Source organism: Rhamphochromis sp. 'chilingali' (genome assembly GCF_963969265.1).
Source record: "Rhamphochromis sp. 'chilingali' genome assembly, chromosome: 8".
NCBI classification, from domain to species: domain Eukaryota; kingdom Metazoa; phylum Chordata; class Actinopteri; order Cichliformes; family Cichlidae; genus Rhamphochromis; species Rhamphochromis sp. 'chilingali'.
The window spans coordinates 13,633,496-13,654,116 of record NC_137935.1 but is presented as its reverse complement, the minus strand read 5'-3'; the positions used below and the strand labels follow the sequence as shown (position 1 = coordinate 13,654,116).

The following is a 20,621-nucleotide window of genomic DNA, read 5'->3' as shown; positions in this document are numbered from 1 at the left end:
TTGGTAAATACAATAAGTGAGCAATATATATAATATACATATGATAATGCACAGCACATTATGGAGTATGCCCCTGCTGTGAAGTCCTGCCTCCATCTACTTGTCGTTTAATCACTGGACAGCTTGACAGGTTCATACAAAATATTAGATTAGGCCAATTGTCCTATACATATTTTTGACCTAGGGGTGGGATTGATTGTGAACTGGAAAGGGAAAATGCTTAGGAAGCTGAGTACGGCTGCATCGTCACTGATTTGTAGAATCATTTTGATTCGATACAGGATCCGATTCAATTTGATTGGAATCTGGAAAGTTTTGCCCCAGTCAGAAATATTACAAGTCTGATCATTTAACAGTATATATCCATAATTTCGTATCTATTAAAAGAAAGCTGACACATGTGAGACTTAATTAGAGATGTAAACAGAGAGTTATGAAACCTGCAGCTGCAGAAGCCAGCGGGAAAAAAAAGAGGCAAACACAGCGCGGACCTGACGACACATCAAAATCTGACTCTGACGCGTCGGGTCCGCGCTCTGTGTTCACGTTTGTATGCAGAATCCGTAAACCTGCTCCCAGTTACTGTTTTAGCTGCATGGTGTTTGACGACATGTTGTGAGGTTTAACCTGAGATGCTGGCGTTTCAGGCATAATAACGTTAATTTACAAATCGACACGGGATTTTAATGAATCAATATCACTTTATTCAATTTAGCATGGATTGTAATCAGAAAGGCGATAATCAAAACCCACCCCTAATCAAGAACTTGCAAAGTAAAAACATGATCAATGTAAGGTAGCCCTTTTGTTATTTACATTTAAAAAGAGGATTAGTGTTACTGTGCGCTGGCTGAGTCTGTTTCTTTTCTTAGAAATAGTTTCTCCTGCCCTGGAGAAAATCCACTTGCATGGAACAGAAGAGGCTGTGGAGTGCAGGAACTACACTGCAAGCTGGTAGATATGCAGGTATTCCTGGGTCCTGCAGACTATCACCTAAAAACAATAAACAAAATGATTTTCTAAACTGTGTAGCAATGTAATGTACGTATAGTGTCAAATACATTTTTGTAGTCTTCATCAGCTTTAATTCACATGGAAGTGTTCCTAAAGTCATATGCTGTAATGATATTTACATTATGAAAACATGATTTTGGACATTTCAAGTTTTTCACTTCGGCAGATAAAATGAACTGAGCAAAATCAACTCAAAATATTCCCACACGCCAGAACGTCCTCTCTTCCTCGCTGGCTCCATATCTGTCAGTGGAATGATCACCTCGTCGCTATCTGTCACCATCAACACACTCCACGAATCCCGTGGATGATTCACTTCCTTATTTCTGTTTGAATCAGGTACCGAAGCAGTTACGTGCGTAATGAAGCTTCGGACGTCACTGGTCACGTGACTTTTGCCAAACGAAGCAAGCCTCGACACAGTGCTTCTGAACCAGTGTGTTGTTTTTTTCGACACACGCTCCGGAGCGTCAGCTTCAAGCGGGCCATCACTAGTGATTTGAGTTTAAAGACTACCCATAAGGCAGTGCGCCTATAAGAGTTGTGTGAGACTGCAAAAGTGTGTAACGTTGTGCTATGTCCATGTATATAATTGCAGATGCAGTAAAGGCGAACTCACAAAGCCACACTGGTTTCAATTCATTTTAATCCAAGTGTGCAACAGATGTAAACAACCAATCGATGTACACGCTTCAATCGTCAAAATTGATCATTTGATTTTTTTTATGACACAGCAGTGGTGAGTGTTCCCACCTCTGCTCTTCGTACCTTAACGCGATCTTTCAGTTTTCGTGTTTTGGACATGATTTTGGAGTCCATCTTCGCAGTAGTGATTGACCGCAAAATAAAGCTACCGGAAATGTACAACCCTACATCCAGTCTTAAAACGGGAAGTTAGCATTTTTTCGTGCACAGGGTCTATTTCTGTGCATGTAGACAACAACGGATTTGCAATTTTCATTGGATTTTCACAGTTCATGCCAACTTTAACCCATTCATTTGCAAATTGATGGCACACTGACTTGATCACAAAGTTGTTCTGAAGACAGCACCTGACTCCATGTAATTGCACACCTGGTCCCAAACTTCAAAGCCATCATTTTAAAAGTAACAATATCACAAGTTCATTGGCCACAACCACAGGCTCCAACCACAGTCTTCCCTAATTTGACTGCAGAACAGATGGGCAAAATATCAGTCCCTGAACCATTTCAAACCAACCTTCAAACTAAACTATCTAAAGAGCGTTATGCTAAGAAATAATTAAATTCAGTTATTCAATTTGTGACACTCTGGAAAGAAATGTCGCCCACATAAAATGCAAATTGGTGAGTGACAGCAAATTATTAGCTGTCTTTTTTATTATTTTACATGTTTTTGGCAGCCTTTAGTCTTTATTTGACCGTGCACAGCAGAGACTGACAGACAAGAGAGCAGGGAAATGACATGCAGTTAGAAGCCGCTAGGCCCTGAACCAGCAATTCTGTTCCTAAGGGCTTTTTAGCCCATGTGATATGTACCCTGCCACTGGGTCGCGCCCATAGTCAGCTCTCTTAACACATCCATGGTTTCCCCTGGGAAGAAGCATTGCATGAATGAAACCAACCACAGCGGAAAAAATGTGGAAAAATAATAAAATGGAAATGTGCTTCACCCCAGTGTCAGCAAACAAATACTTCTGTGAAAGAATTTAAATGTATCAGTGTGAATGAACAGAAAGATGAAACAATGGGCACAATGTTAAGCATCTCTAATTTAGTTTTCTGTGATCAGCTAGAATTTAATTTGTAGCAGTGGTGCTCTGAAAAAATGTGGCTTACGTTCCAAAAATGTTTCCAAATATGATTCACGTGGGCTTCTACAAGTCTTCGAGCCCTACAGTTATCCATGACACCCTGCAGTTCAGAGGAATAAGAACAATTTGCCCAAGTAGTTCAAGCAAAAGTACGGCATGTGGCTAGTGCACTACAGATAAAAGTCTTAGTCATGCAGCCAAATGCATTATGCATCATTCACCGGCAATAAATGAGTAATTAATGTGGTGAAAACCAGGTTAGTGTCAGCACTCCTGCTCCCTGTTCTGAGCTGCAGCATTCACACAGATGCATCCGTATTCATTTCTGCTCAGTGGGAGGTTTAAGCTCTTCCTCCTCCCACCTGTTGTCTCTCAGACTCCTGCCACCGAGCCACAACCGACACACATTTCTGCAAGGCCACCAGCTTAAAACTGGCCTCTCATTAACACTGCAGACTCCCCCCGCCCCCGATGCCAGTGCTAATTGGGTCACTATTTACCCCACAGTCAGCACAACCTCACACAGACGGGAGGGGGAATCCAAGACCACCATCATGCTGTCCTAGCATATGCCCTGGTAGGCTGCAGGCACTGAGATTAGAGCAAAACAGGCACTTATTAATACTGTTAGTCACTCGGTGCCTGCAGGTGAATCATCCCTTCACCAGTATGACTGCACTGTAATCAGCAGCACACAAAGCTACATTTATTATCAGCAACTCAAAAGAGGCAATATGACAGCCTTATATCTCCTCCCAGCTTGGATATCTGCATTACTTGCAGACACTTATGGTTGTCAATATGCAGGATATCTGAGGAGGCTGTCCCTATTTTTGGACCCAAGCCACAGATGAGGTCAGCCAGCCGTGAGCGCTCACACACACACACTGCTGGAAAAGAAGCCTCAGTATGGAGGCAGATAAGGCCTTGCTCAAATTGCTGTTTTGTGTTTTTTAACGAGGACAATTCAACCTTGCTAATCTGTTAGGCTCCTTCCCCTAATCAACCCACTGACTAATCCATTTTCTCGTGCCAAAGAGAGCCGCAGTTCAGCCCAGGGCCGAGCCACGCCGGCGCAACGAGGAGAGGGGGAAGACAATGGCACGTGTCCTGGACGGGGGAGAAAAAATAACAGACACGGCTCCATGAGGGAGTCTTTTTTTCTACTTCAGTGCACTTCCACCAACAGATGAGGAAGCTCACACTCTGTACTGCTCAGCAGCAAGCTAATAAATAACAAAGCTTTAAAGGCATACTCTCCTGATCTTGTTTGTACACACTGACTCTGAGGTGAGGAGATGGCAATCTAACTGCCACAGAGAAGTCCAGTACAGCCGACATAAACATTTATCAGTGCAGCCCCAACAGAAAAGATGAGTAATGCCTTATCTTCTGTATCGGCTGTAAAAATCCTCATATTTCACCACTTCCGATTGCTCAAATATGAGGAGTTTGACGAAATGACATTTGAAGACGTGAACTTAGATTTAGGAAATTGTAATGGGGAATTTTCTGGCATTTCCTTCACTAAATGTTAAATCCATTAAGACAGAAAATCACAGGGAGAGTAATTAGCAAATAATGATTATCTACATTTTTTTATTTTTTTGGCTCAGGTTTTCCTTAAGTAGTTTGTAGACTTGAACTATAGCAACATAATGATCTTATTTTATCAAAGCATAATTTATGTCAGCCTGGCATTATTTCCTAAAATTTGGCTCCATGGGTCATGCTGGGTGTATGCTTGCTTGCAATTACCAAAATGGCCAATCAGTGCTGCTAATTTCAGTCACAATTGTTTGAGAAGCTGCGGGGACCTTGCACTTTGAAAACCAACAGAAGCACAATTCAAAGCCACGTTACAGGAACCATGCCAGGCTGAAATCGGCTACAAACACCCTTTATAATAGTATTTATCAACCCAGAAATGCTTTATTAGGAGACTGACTTTAGTACGTACCAATTTCTCTAATTCTATCACATACAATTATAATGTTTGTACACATAATCATACGTATTGTAATTTTTTTTTTTTTTTTTTTTTGGATTAATTCCTCTAAATGGTGAGGTCTCACAAAAAAAAGGAGTGAGAAACGTGATGACCTCCTTGATGGTTCTGGGCGCTTCGGCTCTCAGACAAAAGTCTCATTCACAGTGATCTGTAGACACAATAGTGTCAGAGTATAAGAAGCATGGCAAACATACAACCATGCATCTCCTGAACAGTTACATTCATCTCCGTAAGTGAGCAGATAATTGCACTTTTTTGTAATGTTGGCCTCCGTACACAACTACACTGTTCTAAATTAAGCAATCAAGATCTGATTGAAGCGCAAACTTTCAACTTTGATTCAAGTGATTAAAAAAAAATCTTTTGTTTTTCAGAGACTCAAAAGTAACTGAAGAAACTCAAAAAAATGTAAAATATAATAGTTGTTCTTAATCTCGGATGAAGGTCATTTGGCTGAATCTGAGCAGAGAGTATATCCCTGTACACTACAGAATTCATCCTGCTGCTTCTATCAGCAGTCACAGCATCCATAAACACCGGTGACTCGGTTCCACTGGGAGCCATACATACCCGTGCAGTCACGTCTCCCCCATCATGTTTGACAGATGATGCGATATGCTTCGCATAATGAGCCGTTTGCCTCCTTCATGCTTTTCTCTTCCCATCATTCAGGTACAAGTTTATCTTGGCTTCAGGTGTCCAAAGATTGGTTGCAGAAATGTGCAGGCTCTTATAAATGTTTAGATGTTTGCCTTGTGGTGTGGGTCAACTGAGCATTTTTCAAAAGAATATGTCTTAAAGAGTGTTTGAGGTGTGGAGCTGGAAATTCACAGTGCTTATTATAAATGTTTAATCTTTGGAGAATAGAATTTTTTGCGCAACTTGGAGAAAATTCTAAAAATTTGCTGATTTGCGATGGAATGATACAGCTTTTAGAACAACAGATGCACTCATCAAGACAACGTCTTTTCCAGGGAAATCTTTTCAAAAACTTTTAAGGACAATGCTGAAATTCACATCACAACAGCGTGGCTTCGTAAAGATGAATTTACCTGCCCGCAGCCCAGGCAGAAAACATTTTACACATCATGAAATGAAAAATACAATAAAGAAAAACCGTACTACTGCTACTATCAAATATAACATTTGCTAATATTTTTTGAAGGCACATTTTTCACTGATAACAGCACTAATAAAACACATTTTATGCAGTTATGCAGAAACAGTGCAAGCTGCAGCCAAAGAACGAGCTGTCAAAGATGGGTGTTGTTCTGCAGATGAGTACGGAGTTGGGGGACTGAAGCTTCATCAGCCGCAATGGGTGACTGAGTTTGCCTTCTTTTTAGCAAATGTGTAATAAACAGTTTTGCATCTGTGGAGATTTTGGTCGACACAATAGTGCAGAATGGAGCCACAGATGCATCATTCAATAAATCCAGATGTTTGATTAAAGATGAAATGTCACAAACTCCACTAACTATGGTCAGCATCCACACTCAGCTGCACCCATTACATTATATACCACAGTTTCACTTCCAAAAACTGAAATTATTTTCATGTGTTGTGTATTGTTATATCTTAATATTTATGGATAGTAGCTAAGCTGCCTAATGTGGCACAAAATGATTGCATGCCTGCCTCTTCTAAAAGTGCTATTAAACAACTAACACACACAGACTTCAAGACAAATTGCATCACTGTTGCCAAAGTAGCCAAAAAATAAGGACGAATCCACAGGCCATTACTTATCACTGATTTTAGCTACACCTCAATATTTTTAGAAGTCGCTTCCTACTGTCTGTGTATTTCATGTCATTATTTTTAAGCACCACTTCTCCAGTGAACCTCCACAAAGTTGGCAAGCAGCTGCAAAAAGATCTGAGACACAACTGTGAGGCATCTGTGTACACATAACATACATATCAAGATATAATGCAAAAGGAACCACAAACACTGTTAGCACGATGATCAATAACACAAGGCCTTACCGGCAACTTCCAGTGAAGCGTTGCGACTAATGGCCTCTCCCAGGTAGTTGCGGGCCACACAGGTGTAAACGCCCTCGTCTGGTTTGCTCCGTCGGCCGTGCACGATGCGCAAGAAGAAAAGGGAGCCGCTGGGCAGGAGCATGCGGTGAGAACGCGGGTCATCTTTGTCTGTCTCCACACGTTCACCATCTTTGTACCATTCAATGCTGGGGATGGGGCGGCCCTCTGCCTTGCAGTTGAGGGTGGCAGGCTCCCCCTTGGAGACAATCAAATCCGAGGGGTCCTCCGCAATCCGCGGCGGGCTGTCTTCAAAACGCGGCCGAGACCCTGTGAAGCCGAGATGAAGGTGAGATGTTATCTATCGGGATGACCTGCTGTCATTCATGGAAACAGTTTCTTTGTGAGAGGACAGACAAAAGCAAAACCTTTTTGAAAGGACAGAAAAAGCTTCTTTCGGAGATGCTTGATAAATTTGTGTGGTGAAGGGGAAAATCATCAGTAATCTCTGTTTGAAGTTCAAAGTAAGATGCTACATTTTCCCACAACAACAACAACCTGTGCGTTTCAGATAAATAAATCAATTTGACATCTATCTGCTCTTTCTATATTCTCTAAACAGCAGGACACAGTGTACATACGCTGCAGAGAAAGCCACCAGCAAAGCCACCGGCAGCACAGAGGATTCAATCAGCCATATGATATGGTAATAGCCAATCTCTGTGTCAGGCATGATAGTGGTAGAGATGATAGCTGGCTGAACGTTGAGTATAAGACAAGGTCGTTGCATTTGAAGGAAAAAGACTAAAGTTAAAGGAAGAAGCTACGCAGACTGACATACTTAGATAACTCCCATATCCCCTTCTCTCTGGGGGATCCATTACTATCTTCGCTCGGTTGTGAGAGAAAGTCACACTTCTTCAGGACCCAAGGTAAGCTTTTAGACCACGACCAAATGTCTCTAACAATGTGCTTCGTTTTAAAAAATGAATAATTCAAAAGACTGCCGCTTTTAGTTCGGTTCTGAGGAGCAGATGGTCTGCCGCTCAAGTTCCCCCAACCACAAAAAAAGGCAGAAAGAAAGAGAGAAAATGAAATGGTCACTGTGCCACTGATTATTGTGCTGCTCTTTCTGAGGCATTATTCTTAGCACATAATCTAGACTGCATGGAAATCCTACATTATCATTGGAGAGGAACAGACAGGACCTAACCTAATGACACACATGCTGCTGCTACATTACACTTAAATCAGGAGGCTTCAGGATAAATCCTCACTTTTAGCTATAAGCAGATTTATGGTTGTTGTGTTTTTTTCATGGGCTGAAGTCGCTGCTATGGCACAAACCTGAAGTAAACATCTAAAGCGCGATCCGAGCACTCGCAGCGCCAGGGTCACAAACCAGGACAGCTCAAAACACTAATGCGGATGTGGATGAATGCTAGCAGAGCCATTAAAATAAGATATGGCACCTTTACTGAGTACTGATGCGAAAACACACTTTGTTTACATATATTATATTGTTATATTATACACAGGATAATATATATTATATTGAAACTGAGACATTGGAACAATATTTGATAAAGGGAGGATCTGCAGCCCAGCGATGTCCTGGTGTTGAACCTTGTTTGCAAGCACATAAAGGATTTCTAATCCCAGATCATGTAATACAGTTACATCACTCTGTGCTCACTTCCTCTTGAGTGATAACTGCATTTTATTTTATTTTTAAAAAGCACTATGTATACATGTACTTGAGAGAGACCAGACTTCTTAAAAGAGGTCCCAGGAGCTCAGTGCTGCATTTCAACTGAGGTGGAAATATAAATCATAAAGTAAAGGTCAAAGCAGTAAAAGGCCAAGCTCTACTGCTGAGGCACTTTTAATGAGTAACTCTTGTTTAAAAAAAAAAAAAAAAGCAAAACAAAACCCTTAAACCGGCACCGCGTAGTGCAAGCATATTTGAATAGATTCCACCTTTCCACATCCACGGGTTCAGGTGCATGTTGCATTGATGACAAGATGGTGCCTCAGTTATTTGAACACGAGTTGCTCAGTGGTGCATATATCAAAAAATAAATTCCAAGCTTCCTCCGTGTTCCTCACGCTTCCGTAATTTTGGGCCCATAGAGCACAGCATCTCTCCAAGTCAAGCTGGTAGAGTGTACGTGCGACTGAAACGACCGGCCAGATTTCCATCATTATGGAAACAATGGATTCTGATTAGATTAAGAGCCATTTCAAAGGATATATATATATATATATATATATATATATATATATATATATATATATATATATATATATATATATATATATATATATATAAAAGAACACCCAGCACGCCCCTGCGGGCGGTTTATCATTCAAGCTCGGGTCCTCTACCAGAGGCCTGGGAGCTTGAGGGTCCTGCGCAGTATCTTAGCTGTTCCCAGGACTGCGCTCTTCTGGACAGAGATCTCCGATGTTATTCCCGGGATCTGCTGGAGCCACTCGCCTAGCTTGGGAGTCACCGCACCTAGTGCTCCGATTACCACGGGGACCACCGTTACCTTCACCCTCCACATCCTCTCGAGCTCTTCTCTGAGCCCTTGGTATTTCTCCAGCTTCTCGTGTTCCTTCTTCCTGATATTGCTGTCATTCGGAACCGCTACATCGATCACTACGGCCGTCTTCTTCTGTTTGTCTACCACCACTATGTCCGGTTGGTTAGCCACCACCATTTTGTCCGTCTGTATCTGGAAGTCCCACAGGATCTTAGCTCGGTCATTCTCCACCACCCTTGGGGGCATCTCCCATTTTGACCTCGGGACTTCTAGGTTATACTCGGCACAGATGTTCCTGTACACTATGCCGGCCACTTGGTTATGGCGTTCCATGTATGCCTTGCCTGCTAGCATCTTGCACCCTGCTGTTATGTGCTGGATTGTCTCTGGGGCATCTTTACACAGCCTGCACCTGGGGTCTTGCCTGGTGTGATAGACCCCAGCCTCTATGGATCTTGTACTCAGAGCTTGTTCTTGTGCTGCCATGATTAGTGCCTCTGTGCTGTCTTTCAGTCCAGCTTTGTCCAGCCACTGGTAGGATTTCTGGATATCAGCCACCTCCTCTATCTGCCGGTGGTACATACCGTGCAGGGGCCTGTCCTTCCATGATGGTTCCTCGTCTCCCTCCTCTTTCTTGGGTTTCTGCTGCCTGAGGTATTCACTGAGCACTCGGTCAGTTGGGGCCATCTTCCCAATGTATTCTTGGATGTTCCTTGTCTCATCCTGGACTGTGGTGCTGACACTCACCAGTCCCCGGCCCCCTTCCTTCCGCTTAGCGTACAGCCTCAGGGTGCTGGACTTGGGGTGAAACCCTCCATGCATGGTCAGGAGCTTTCTTGTCTTTATGTCAGTGGCTTCTATCTCCTCCTTTGGCCAGCCTATTACCCCAGCAGGGTACCTGATCACGGGCAGGGCGTACGTGTTGATGGCCCGGATCTTGTTCTTACCATTCAGCTGACTCCTCAGGACTTGCCTGACCCTCTGCAGGTACTTGGTGGTTGCAGCCTTTCTAGCGGCCTCTTCATGGTTCCCATTCGCCTGCGGGATCCCCAGGTACTTGTAACTGTCCTCTATGTCTGCAATGTTGCCTTCTGGTAGTTCAATCCCCTCAGTTCTGACTACCTTCCCTCTCTTTGTTACCATCCGACACATATATATATATATATATATATATATATATATATATATATAGCCACAAATCATAGTATAGCCTCTTGTTTGTGTTTCCTGGAAGCCTGGTTTCTTTCATATTCAATGTCTCCATGACTTCGCCATGACATCATTAGGACATCAGCATGACTTTTTTTTAAAGACTTGACAACCTCATGTGTGCTGCAACTGAGTCATCAAGCTCATCATCCACAAATTTAGTGAAACGAACTGTTGAGCTAGTTAATAGGTATGCCCTCGTTGTCATCTGTTGTGATTTTATTTTGAAAGGATGCTTCCTGTTATGCTGCAGAGTGCACGCGAGAGTTCAATAATAAAAACTAAGTGTTGTTCCGGTGAAAAGCCGATCCCCCACGTGTGATTATTCCTCCGTCTAGACAATATAAGTATCTTCAATATTCATGCAGATTCCGCTGGAAGACCCGTCTCTGCTAACACGAACTATTAAATTCTACTGTTTACTGTTCAATTATTGTTGAAGGCAAATCTTTAATAAAAGACAGACCTTCAATTTAATCAAACATGGACGGATGAACTCTGTGCACTTTCAAAGCAAACTCAAACTGTATTGGAAAATTAGAGAGAGCAAGGAAAATGACATCTAATGTTGGTATATGCAACTTTAACATGTGACAAGTAACTCTTAATAAATCCTGAAGTTATAGAACAAAGCTCACTTGACAGACACAAGTCAAAACATCCTTTATGCTCCGTTTTTGTTCACCACCTCTGGAGTGAAATCGCGCACTGGCTCATCAGCTACAAGATGCCCCGTTTTGTTCTGCAGCTAGTTGCTAGCAGCATCAATCACTCAGTACGGTACTTGGCAGGTTTATGAAAAAGAGCATTTTTGGTAAAAAAACTGTTGGCTGATATGAACTGTACAACACTGTGGACAGGAGAGCTAAACAATGAGCTGAACATGTTGAGAGGAAGTGTGCTGTTGGCTGGTGATTCTCAGTGGGTTTCTCACTAAGAGTGACCCTTTTGCACATCCACTCTTCACATCAATAATATATCGGTGCAGCTTTAATGCTTTCTTTAATGCAGTTTGAGTGGAACACGTTTTTTCCTCTGTGGGACACGCTTATGTGTATAATATTTGTCATTTTGATGGATCGTGGCATGGGAACAGATGCACACGGGACCTCTCTTGCAGAGGACATTTTGATGTTGAATGAGTGCCCTATGTATCTCTAATTTTGTGTTCAAGACAAAGCTCCTTCAGGGTGATGAAGTCTCATCTAATATTATCTAAACTAAATAAAGCTTTGCTAATAACAAAAACTCTTGGAGCCGTTTATTTCTGTGAATATCTACAATTATGTCTCCAAGAAGAACAGATAAGAAGTCAGATTAATACAGACAAATGACATTATGTATATTTACAGTAATACCAGCTAATCTCAGCGATTACCTCATCATTTCGCCTACTGCATAAAGCCATCCGTCTGCCATTAATAATGCTATCAACTGTTAACAGGGGTCATTTTAATCCCTTTATTGTGAGTGTATAATACCGTAGTTAAAGCTCTCTATTCTGCAATGTTGAGCTGTCCTTGTACTCACTGTGCCCTCGCCCCATTCAGTTGATTTGAATAGCCAAATGTCACTGTGACAAATCTTTGTCTTCGTTTTCTCATATTTGAATAGGATACTTTTCAAAATCCTGAAATCAAATTCAGTGCTTTCATTTTGGGAAACTCAGCCCAGCTGTGTCTTAAAGTGCATTAGAGGCAACGTTTTCCAACCAAAGCCAGCTTTGGTATTATTAATAAGAGTCAACGGGCACTTACTACAGATAACAGAATCAGCGTGGCACCATGCTGATGTGTTACAGACAAAATAGTCTCGTCAAAGCAGAAAAATAACAGCAAAACAGCTTCAGGTGGCCAAAGTGACAAGCAGCAACCTGCTCCCGCGACAAGTGTGCAATCAGTGAAAAGTCTACGCCGCTATGAGCATGACAGCAGCACATTTTCTTTGTGAGAAATAATACTTTCACAGCAACGTTTGCCTCGTGACAAGAAGATTGCGGTGCGGCGGTTGAAAGCACCTTTCGGCAAAAAAAAGAAACTCTGTCAACCTGTTTGTGTCGTGGAAAAATAAATGTCACCGCTGATAATGGGGACCTCAGAGAAGGTATGTTTTTAGTCGGATCATAAACACGGCACATTGGAGCCAGCAGGTCCTCGGAGATCTCCGAGTGCATAGGGGAATTTAGAGTGTGACTTGATTTGTGTGAAAATTTTTAATTTGGCGCATCCTGGTGTGAAATGACTTAATTTACAAGAGATGAACAAGTTAGAAAGTGCACTGGCTAAGCACGCTGTATGGCAGACTTTTAAAATAAGCACAGAAAATGCAAAGCTTTGACATGAGTCTGTTGCAGCATTTAGTGCACAGACTCCCATTTATGAGAGCAGCTATTTTAAAGAACCGAGGGTTAAAGCTCTCAGCAGAAAGTACAGCTAAAATCAACAGGACACCGGCAGATATCAGCTCCACACTGGTGAAATATCCAATTTAACGTGCATGTTGATCCAGCAACCCTCAATTGTAAGTTAAAGCAGAAAACAAAACCTTGTTAGGCCCCCTGTAGCCACTAAACGCGTTTCATCGCTGCGGACGAATCAATGAGAAGCTTTTAAACATGTTAACTTCTGCAAGCATGAAGGGCAATGCGGAGGTAAGTTGAGCCATAAGCGTGAATGGCAGTCAACCTTGAGCTGACGTCCAATATGACGGGAGCTTTATTTAAACGAGAGTGTGCCGCCCCCCTGCAAGGTTATCACACTCTGTAATACTCTCAAGGCTAACCGGTAAACACACAAATGTATCAGAGCAAGAGGTGCTTTACAGAGAGAAATGCAGTAAATTCCATCTGATACATGTTTACACTTCAACATGAAAAAAGATATTTTCGCTCTTAAATGAAACGCTTCAATAAATATCGGCCGTATCAGTATCCTTATGGTCATTTATTTATAATCAGCTCTTAAAAATATTGAAAAGTGTGCCTATTTACACTTAGGGTCCAATATTCAGTCTCAGTTTTGTTATTTATTTATTTTTTTAAAAAGAACATTGCGGTTTTGCATAAAAGTTATTTACTGCCTGTAGAGAGTAATTTGTTTCACTACTTGTGACATTATCTTGCACTGCCACGGAAGTCTCAGACACTTTGATGTTATATATGGCCACGGATCAGCATAAATCCATTCAAAATTGATCCTTCTTTAAAGTCACCACAAACCAACAGCAAAGTCAGCAAAAACAAGCCCACAAACCACCACCACTCATGTTAAACCAGGTGTGGTGCTGTAAGCCGGTTCATCGTAGCTTTTGTTACCCTTTCAAAAACCAAGCTTCGGGTTATGGCACTGGCACGCTCAAATGTGGAGCATCACTTTGCATCGGGGGTTTTCTGTCAGTAGCTTGGTGTTTGGGAAGCTTTGATGCAGTTTTTGCAGAAGTGGATGGTGGATTACAGCCTGGCTTTTTTGTCCACACATGAACAGCAGCTTTTGAAAAAGCTCCGTAAGATGAAGTTCTCTGTGTTTGCTTGCGGATGACGGCAACAAAGATTTTGTCTCGCAATGTCAGAGGTGCGCACATTTATCTCACTGTGCGTCGTGTTATTGCTTGGATGAGAAGATTTTCTTTAGTGATGGAGAAAATCTTGAGACATTGCAGACTGGACTTTTGTTGACCTTATGACTTCCCCCACCCCAGGCTTCTGGCCTATAAAAACAACTTGTATATGTGGAAAAAGTCAGAGTACAGTTTGTAATGTTTGTACCTATGCACAGAAAATTAAAGGTTATGTGCATGTGTGTGTACACATAAAGGCACATTAGGTTTTTATCATGCTGGAGAGATTATGTCCCTCTGGTGCGGGGGTCTGAGCATCTCTGCTGAAACTGCTTTTCTGGTAACCAGGCAAAAAAATGGATGGAGTAACTGTAATATGATTACTTAATTTAGGAGCAGTGTTGCCTGACATTAGTGCATTAAACAGAAATGTAATGCCATTACTGACGTATTACAAAGTAACACTGCTGACAGTGGAGCTTAAAGCTTTGTTTTCCTGAAAAAGACAGCCCAGTGCAGCTGCGAAACATTTACGACACATGTACGCACTGACCTGAAACCTGAACCCTTCGGGGTGTCAAAGTGTCATTTCTCAGAATATTAATTAAGTTCTACCTTAAGTAAATATGATAAAACAGGCTAATTTTAGCAATAACCACAATAGCACCATACATTCAAGTAACCTGGTTTTACTTGAGCTGTTGGAAGTTCTTGGGGTTAGCAATATAGCCCACATGCTTCAAGGGTTGTCATGTTGTGCGTTCGGAGACGCTCCTCGTCTGCCTTGGTTGTAACGAGTGGTTATTTGACTTGCTGTTGTCTTCCCAGCAGCTCAAAGCAGTCTGGCCATTCGCTTCTGACCTCTAACATCAATAAGGCATTTTCACCCAGAGAACTGCCGCTCGCTGGATATTTTCTCTTTTTCTGACCATCCTCTGTAAACCCTCGAGACGGTTGTTTCTGAAATACTCAGGCCAGCATGTCTGGCACCTAGAAACATGCCACCTTCAAAGTCACTTAAATCACATTTCTTCCCCATTCTGATCATTTGATAGTTGGGATTTTCTCTTTACCTTACAATATAAAGTGCCTTGAGGTGACTGTTGTTGTTACTTGATGCCATATAAACAGAACTATACTGCAGGACATCTTAAGCTGTGCCTAAATGCACAGTTTCTGCCATGTGATTGGCTGATTGGATATTTATATTACTGAGCAGTTAAACAGGCGTACCTAAAAAAGTGGTTTGTGAGTGTTATCATGTCCAGTATCTGCAACACACAACATAAATTCATGCAGGATTTTTTGTTTTCTTTTCAGTGGTATTAAAAAAAATCTAAGCAGATTTAGAGCTGATACAGATTTAACTCGTTATGAACTGATGATCCGTGATGAATCATCCATGATGATTAGATGGAATAATTGTAATAACTGCAACTGATGCCTTTTATACACAAAGAAAAGGAAAAAACAAAAAACCGAGAAAGAAATCCAGAGAAAGCGTGCAACCACAGTTTAATGAAAGCTCATTAATGCCACAGGCAGATCTGATAGACAAGTTATTGCATTGGTCCTAATTCTCTCTCTCTGACACACGCCCACATGTTTGCTCAAGGCGTCTCCTACATCTCTGCCTCATCTAACACGCAAAGTAAGCCGGGTAGGAGCTGAGAGGGAGATCACGATTGCATTTTACAAGCTGGTTATTCGGGCTATATCTGGCGTTTCTTGGCTCCTAGCTGTGGTGTTTCATAAGGCTGGGGGCTGCTTTCATTAATTAGTATTTACAAATATTAACCCCGCATCCTCCCCAGGGGCAGAAGTGTACTGCAGTCATGCTAATGTGTGAAAACAACAGAGACACCGAGGGGACGTCCTGTTTTGCTTCATATCTCAGAGCCTTTTATCAACACCCAGGCTCGGAGTTAAACACACACACACGAAAACACCTGGACCTGTCTCAGCTCACAGCTTTATATCTGGTGGGAAAAACAAAAACAGAAACACAACCTGCAGAAAGCTCAGAGGCGAACTTTACACGAAAGTTAAAGTGAGACAGCAGCAGAAGGCTGGCAGCTTGTAGTTGGGGCTCGTGGCTGTCTGCTGAAATTCACTCATGTCTTTTTCTTTTCTTTTTTTTCTCATTTCAATTCATTTACATACTTAAAAGGGCCAAAACGTTCAAGGAGTTCTTGTGACATTGCCAAGTAATCTCTGCGGGAGGGTGATAACATGTCACAGCAGACTACATTTCAAAGCCGATGAGTCGGGTTTGATTTTCTTCTGGCATCAGACTGAGAACTGAAGCCTTTGTTTAGCAACCGTCCTCCTCTTCCATCATCTAAACTCTAAATGATGTCATCAGCCACTGTACCAGAAGTGGGACATCATCAGCATCCGGCAACATGACTCGAGGCTGTGGCACATTAGACGACTACCTCCCCTCTGCAGTGGTTTCATCATCTGTGTTCTTTTTATCAAGAAGTACTATAGGAAGCTTTAGTCAGCCCTGAGCCACATTTGTCGCTAAGTAATGACCGCAGGGATCGGAGCGGACACAAATCACCAGCTAAGGATTGTTTAGCATCGATTAGTTCTGCAGCAAGCACCACAACAGCTGAGTCTGAATACAGCTCGAGATAACAGAAATTTCAATGAGACGTATTGAAGTCTATTAATTGAGGTTTGGTTTGCATGTCTGCGTGAGAGGCGAGCTGCTGGGCTGAATTACATGCACATTGTGAGGCAGGCCATTGTTGTTCGCAATCACACGGAGGCTTTGTGAAAAACTGCTAGGCTGTGTGTACCGGTGGTGTTTTTGTCTGAGCGCGGTTCAAGCAGGAGTCATGAAGCCTGTTCGAATCCTTTTCACGAATGCTTTTATGAAAATACATATGGGAACACGCTGTATCGTAGAGGCGGGACAAGAGGAAATACCCACTCCAGATCAATAGATGTGGGCAGATGGTGTGGGTGTTGAGAAGTACCTTTAATGTTCAGAGGTGGTTCCAGTTTACAATAATGAAGCAATGTGGGTTGCAAGCAAAGTTACTGGGGTTAAAGAGCTCAGGGTTTGAAGCAATTTTTTTTGTTTATGACTGAAGACATTGTAAAATAGAGCTGCGCTTGGTTTTATGGCCCAAAACTTTAACATTTACCAGCAATGCGAGTAAAACCCCTGGGTGCTATAACTTGCCAGCATAAACAAGCGTGCAAGCACAGTTTAGCAGCAGAAGACAAATCCTTTACCCCCCAGAGTTGGTCAGAACTAAACAAAACAACAGGTGATTAGTTAAAAATGTATAGACAGGTGAGTGGTTGCTATAAATGGCGAGGTGAAATTGGTTGCAAAGAGGAATTTTGTGCTTGCAGGGAAGATGACGACTTGTTTGCAAACAGTCACCAACCAAGAGACGGAAAACATTTGCCTTCAAAGCAAGTCTTTGCAAATAAGTTAGCTTCTTCCATGCTAACTAATGAATGTGGCAGTTTGCTAGTAACCAAAGCAATTGTTTGGAGGATTTTGATGCAGCACGCCCTTTTGCTACAGTCAGTAACCTTCAGCAACCAATCACTAAATAAGAACACGTATTTTTTCTTCTTCTTCTTTGTAACTGGAGGTTGCCAACCAGTCTCTAGGCCTGTGACGTCATAATGATTCAAACAGATGTTGTAAACCAAACTGAATGTGTTACTTTAAAGGCTTAATAATCATTTTTGTCAAAAAAGCAACAAAAAGTTTCCTGTGAAGCATTTTCTCTGCACGTAATTTTGGGGATATGTGTAGACATTGTTGCAACTGTACACAAGGGTTTTAAATGTTTCTATCATTAACTCTAAAAGTTTTCTGAGGACTGTTTTCAGGATTAACCATCTTTGAGTCCAGTTATTAAATCTAATATAATCCTGAATAACATCAGTGTCACAAACTGTCAGTGAAGCCATCCAAGTAAACTATACAACAAAAAGTTCTACAGCAGCACCACTGGATCCCTTTGGAGGTCTAGTTTAAATAATTCCAGAACTGTCTGTGTATTTTTTTTAATCTTTCTTTGAACTCTAAAATATCAGTGTTTCCACTGGCTGTGCAAATCCAGTATTAATGAGGCTTTGGTCTAAAATGTAAATACATCATTTAATCAAGAGAGATTTATTTCCTTTCATGTCCACTGAGTCGAAATTTAATTTCCTTAACATTAAATTTTTTTAGCCCCATTGAGAATGAAAAAACAAAACAAAACATCTGCACTCTCATGAATTGTTTTTTTTTTTCTGAGCCCTGCTTTTATTTATGCTTTGGATTAAGGCTTGGAAATTTAAGCTGTTACTAGAGCAACGATTAAAATATAATCCTTTTGTCAAAGGTAATCAAAAATGATCTTTTAAAAGCATCTTTGGTAATGTGTGTGCGCCTCTATAAGCACGCCTGGAGGGTGGTGGCTTGTCAGCCTATTGCACTACCCCTCACAATTTCTGCGCTCACAGCTGGATTAAAAGTGAGAGTTTAATGGTTTCGCTTTTGCTTGAGTGGAGCTTCTTTTGACCTCTGCTGTGGTCTAATGGTTTCGCTGTGTGGCCACTTCAGGGACCAAGGGGACACTGAGAACATGAGAGTCTTGCTGGCATTCATCGGTGGTATTAAAATAATGAAATAAAAATGAATGCACATGTGACATTTCCAGTTTAAAATCCATCTGTTGTTGGGGAGGATGTGTTCAGTTCCCACAGCTGTAGGGGTGTTTGAAATGAAGCTAAACACAACATCTACACCCATCTGGAGGGACAGAAAACACGATAAGAAAAGCCAAGCACAACTAGGAGGCAGTCACGCCATATGAGCTGTTAGTGCGCGTGCACGTGTGCGTGTGAGAAAGAGCCAGTTATACGAGACTTTTGTAGAATTAACATCGTTTTACCTGAAGAAACGCTGACGAAGGAGACAGTCACTAGTAGTAAATTGGCAACGTTCATCTCCTCACTCTCCCGGTGCCAAATCCGCCGGAGTCTGCAGCTCTCTTGAGGGACTCAGCGTCAAAATGATCAGTTAAACCAAAACTCCAGTCATGGAAAAAAGAAAAGAAAAGAAAAGAAAAGAAAAAACGGATTTTACTAAAGAAAACTGGCCGAGCTGATGGCTTTGAAAACGAAGTCTCAGCTGGAATATTCAAACGTTTGAGATCAGCCCGAAAAAAAACTTTGATGTCACTCCCAGGAACCCATGACAGCAGCAGGATCAGCATCAGCATCAGCACCGCCCGGGAGGAGAAACCTAATAACAAAACTCAGCAGCATCACTTCTTAGTGTCCGCATGGTCGCTCACACGCACAGCGACTTCTTCCTAAGATGCTCCCTCTGCTGCTGCCGAAAACAAAACAAAAAAAAACAAAATAAATAAAATAAAAAAGAGGGGGTGGGGGGGCTTAACTATATTTAGCCCGGTCATAAATAAAACAATTCCTCTCCTCTTCCTCTGCTCAGAGTCGGGCACTTGCGGGTTGCAGCGTCAGTTTGAGCGAATATGAAGCGCTGAACATGCCGAGCCGAGCTGCGCACTCCCAGATCCGCAACAATCCTCGCCAACCTCCAGGAGTCTGTGTTTTAAAGAGACAGACACGACATCTGCGCTCTCAAAGTGTACTCACAGGACGGGAGCGTGAAATAAAACTTGCAGAAGGGGCACAGCTGCTGGTCTTATTATGAACTGTGGTAGTATAAGCGTCAGTGTGGAAGTCACTTTTATTAGAAATGATACTTGTGTTTCAGGTAAAGGGTGTGCTTTTAATGTCTATATTGGCTAATGACAAAAATACTGAAAACTAATTATGGCTAATAATGTGAAGATCTTAAAGGTGGTTTTATGTCTAATATTAATGTAAGCCAATAGAAATGCTCTTGGGTTGTAATGTAGGGCAGCATTACAATTTCAGGGTCACACAAAAAGGTTGAGAACCAGAACGAGTGGGTTAGAGGGTAAATCCTAGACTTAATGTTCAGATTCCAAGATCTAAACTCTCAGTAGAATAAGTTACATGGCAAATATGGGGATTTTTAATGCCTTGGCATCAGCATAGCTTGGCCAGAACTGCATTGCATTTTTGACTTGTGAGTCCATCCATCTCTTTAACGCCTGAATAAAAATGTCCTCAAATTTGTAACAAACAAATACTTGGACCTGGAAGATATAACTTCCTTTAATTTTGGTGATTCAGGTCAAAAGTTCCTTTAGTAATAAAAATTAATTTTGGCTGCAGCTCAATAATCTATGAAAAACTACAGACATTTTTAGATCAACATCCCAGGATAAAGTGCTGAAGTGTTGACGCTTTTCTGGTCATTTAATCCGTGCGGTAACTTGGTAACAGCAGGACAAGTTAAATTCAGTTTTATTTATTTAGTTTTAGTTCACAGCCACAGTCATCGAGCAGCACTTTATATTGAAAGATAAAGACATATATAGACCAATGTTACAGAAGAAACACCGCCAATCAGACCATCTCTACTG

General features: G+C 41.7%; 1 protein-coding gene across 2 annotated transcripts in view; it reads right to left on the bottom strand.

Annotated features, from left to right (window-relative positions):
• Positions 1–20,228, bottom strand: part of LOC308401519 (roundabout homolog 2) — a 79,191-nt gene extending 58,963 nt beyond the window's left edge. Inside the window, exons 1-2 of one of the 2 annotated variants that reach the window (XM_080889773.1) lie at positions 19,035–20,228; positions 6,809–7,135 (exon numbers count right to left, since the gene is read on the bottom strand). In XM_080889773.1, coding sequence (XP_080745899.1) covers positions 6,809–7,135; positions 19,035–19,089 — 382 coding nt within the window. In that variant the 5' untranslated portion in view covers positions 19,090–20,228. The remainder of the gene's footprint in view (positions 1–6,808; positions 7,136–19,034) is intronic. The other variant, XM_080889774.1, reaches the window with a different exon arrangement.
• Positions 20,229–20,621: the final 393 nt, after the last annotated feature.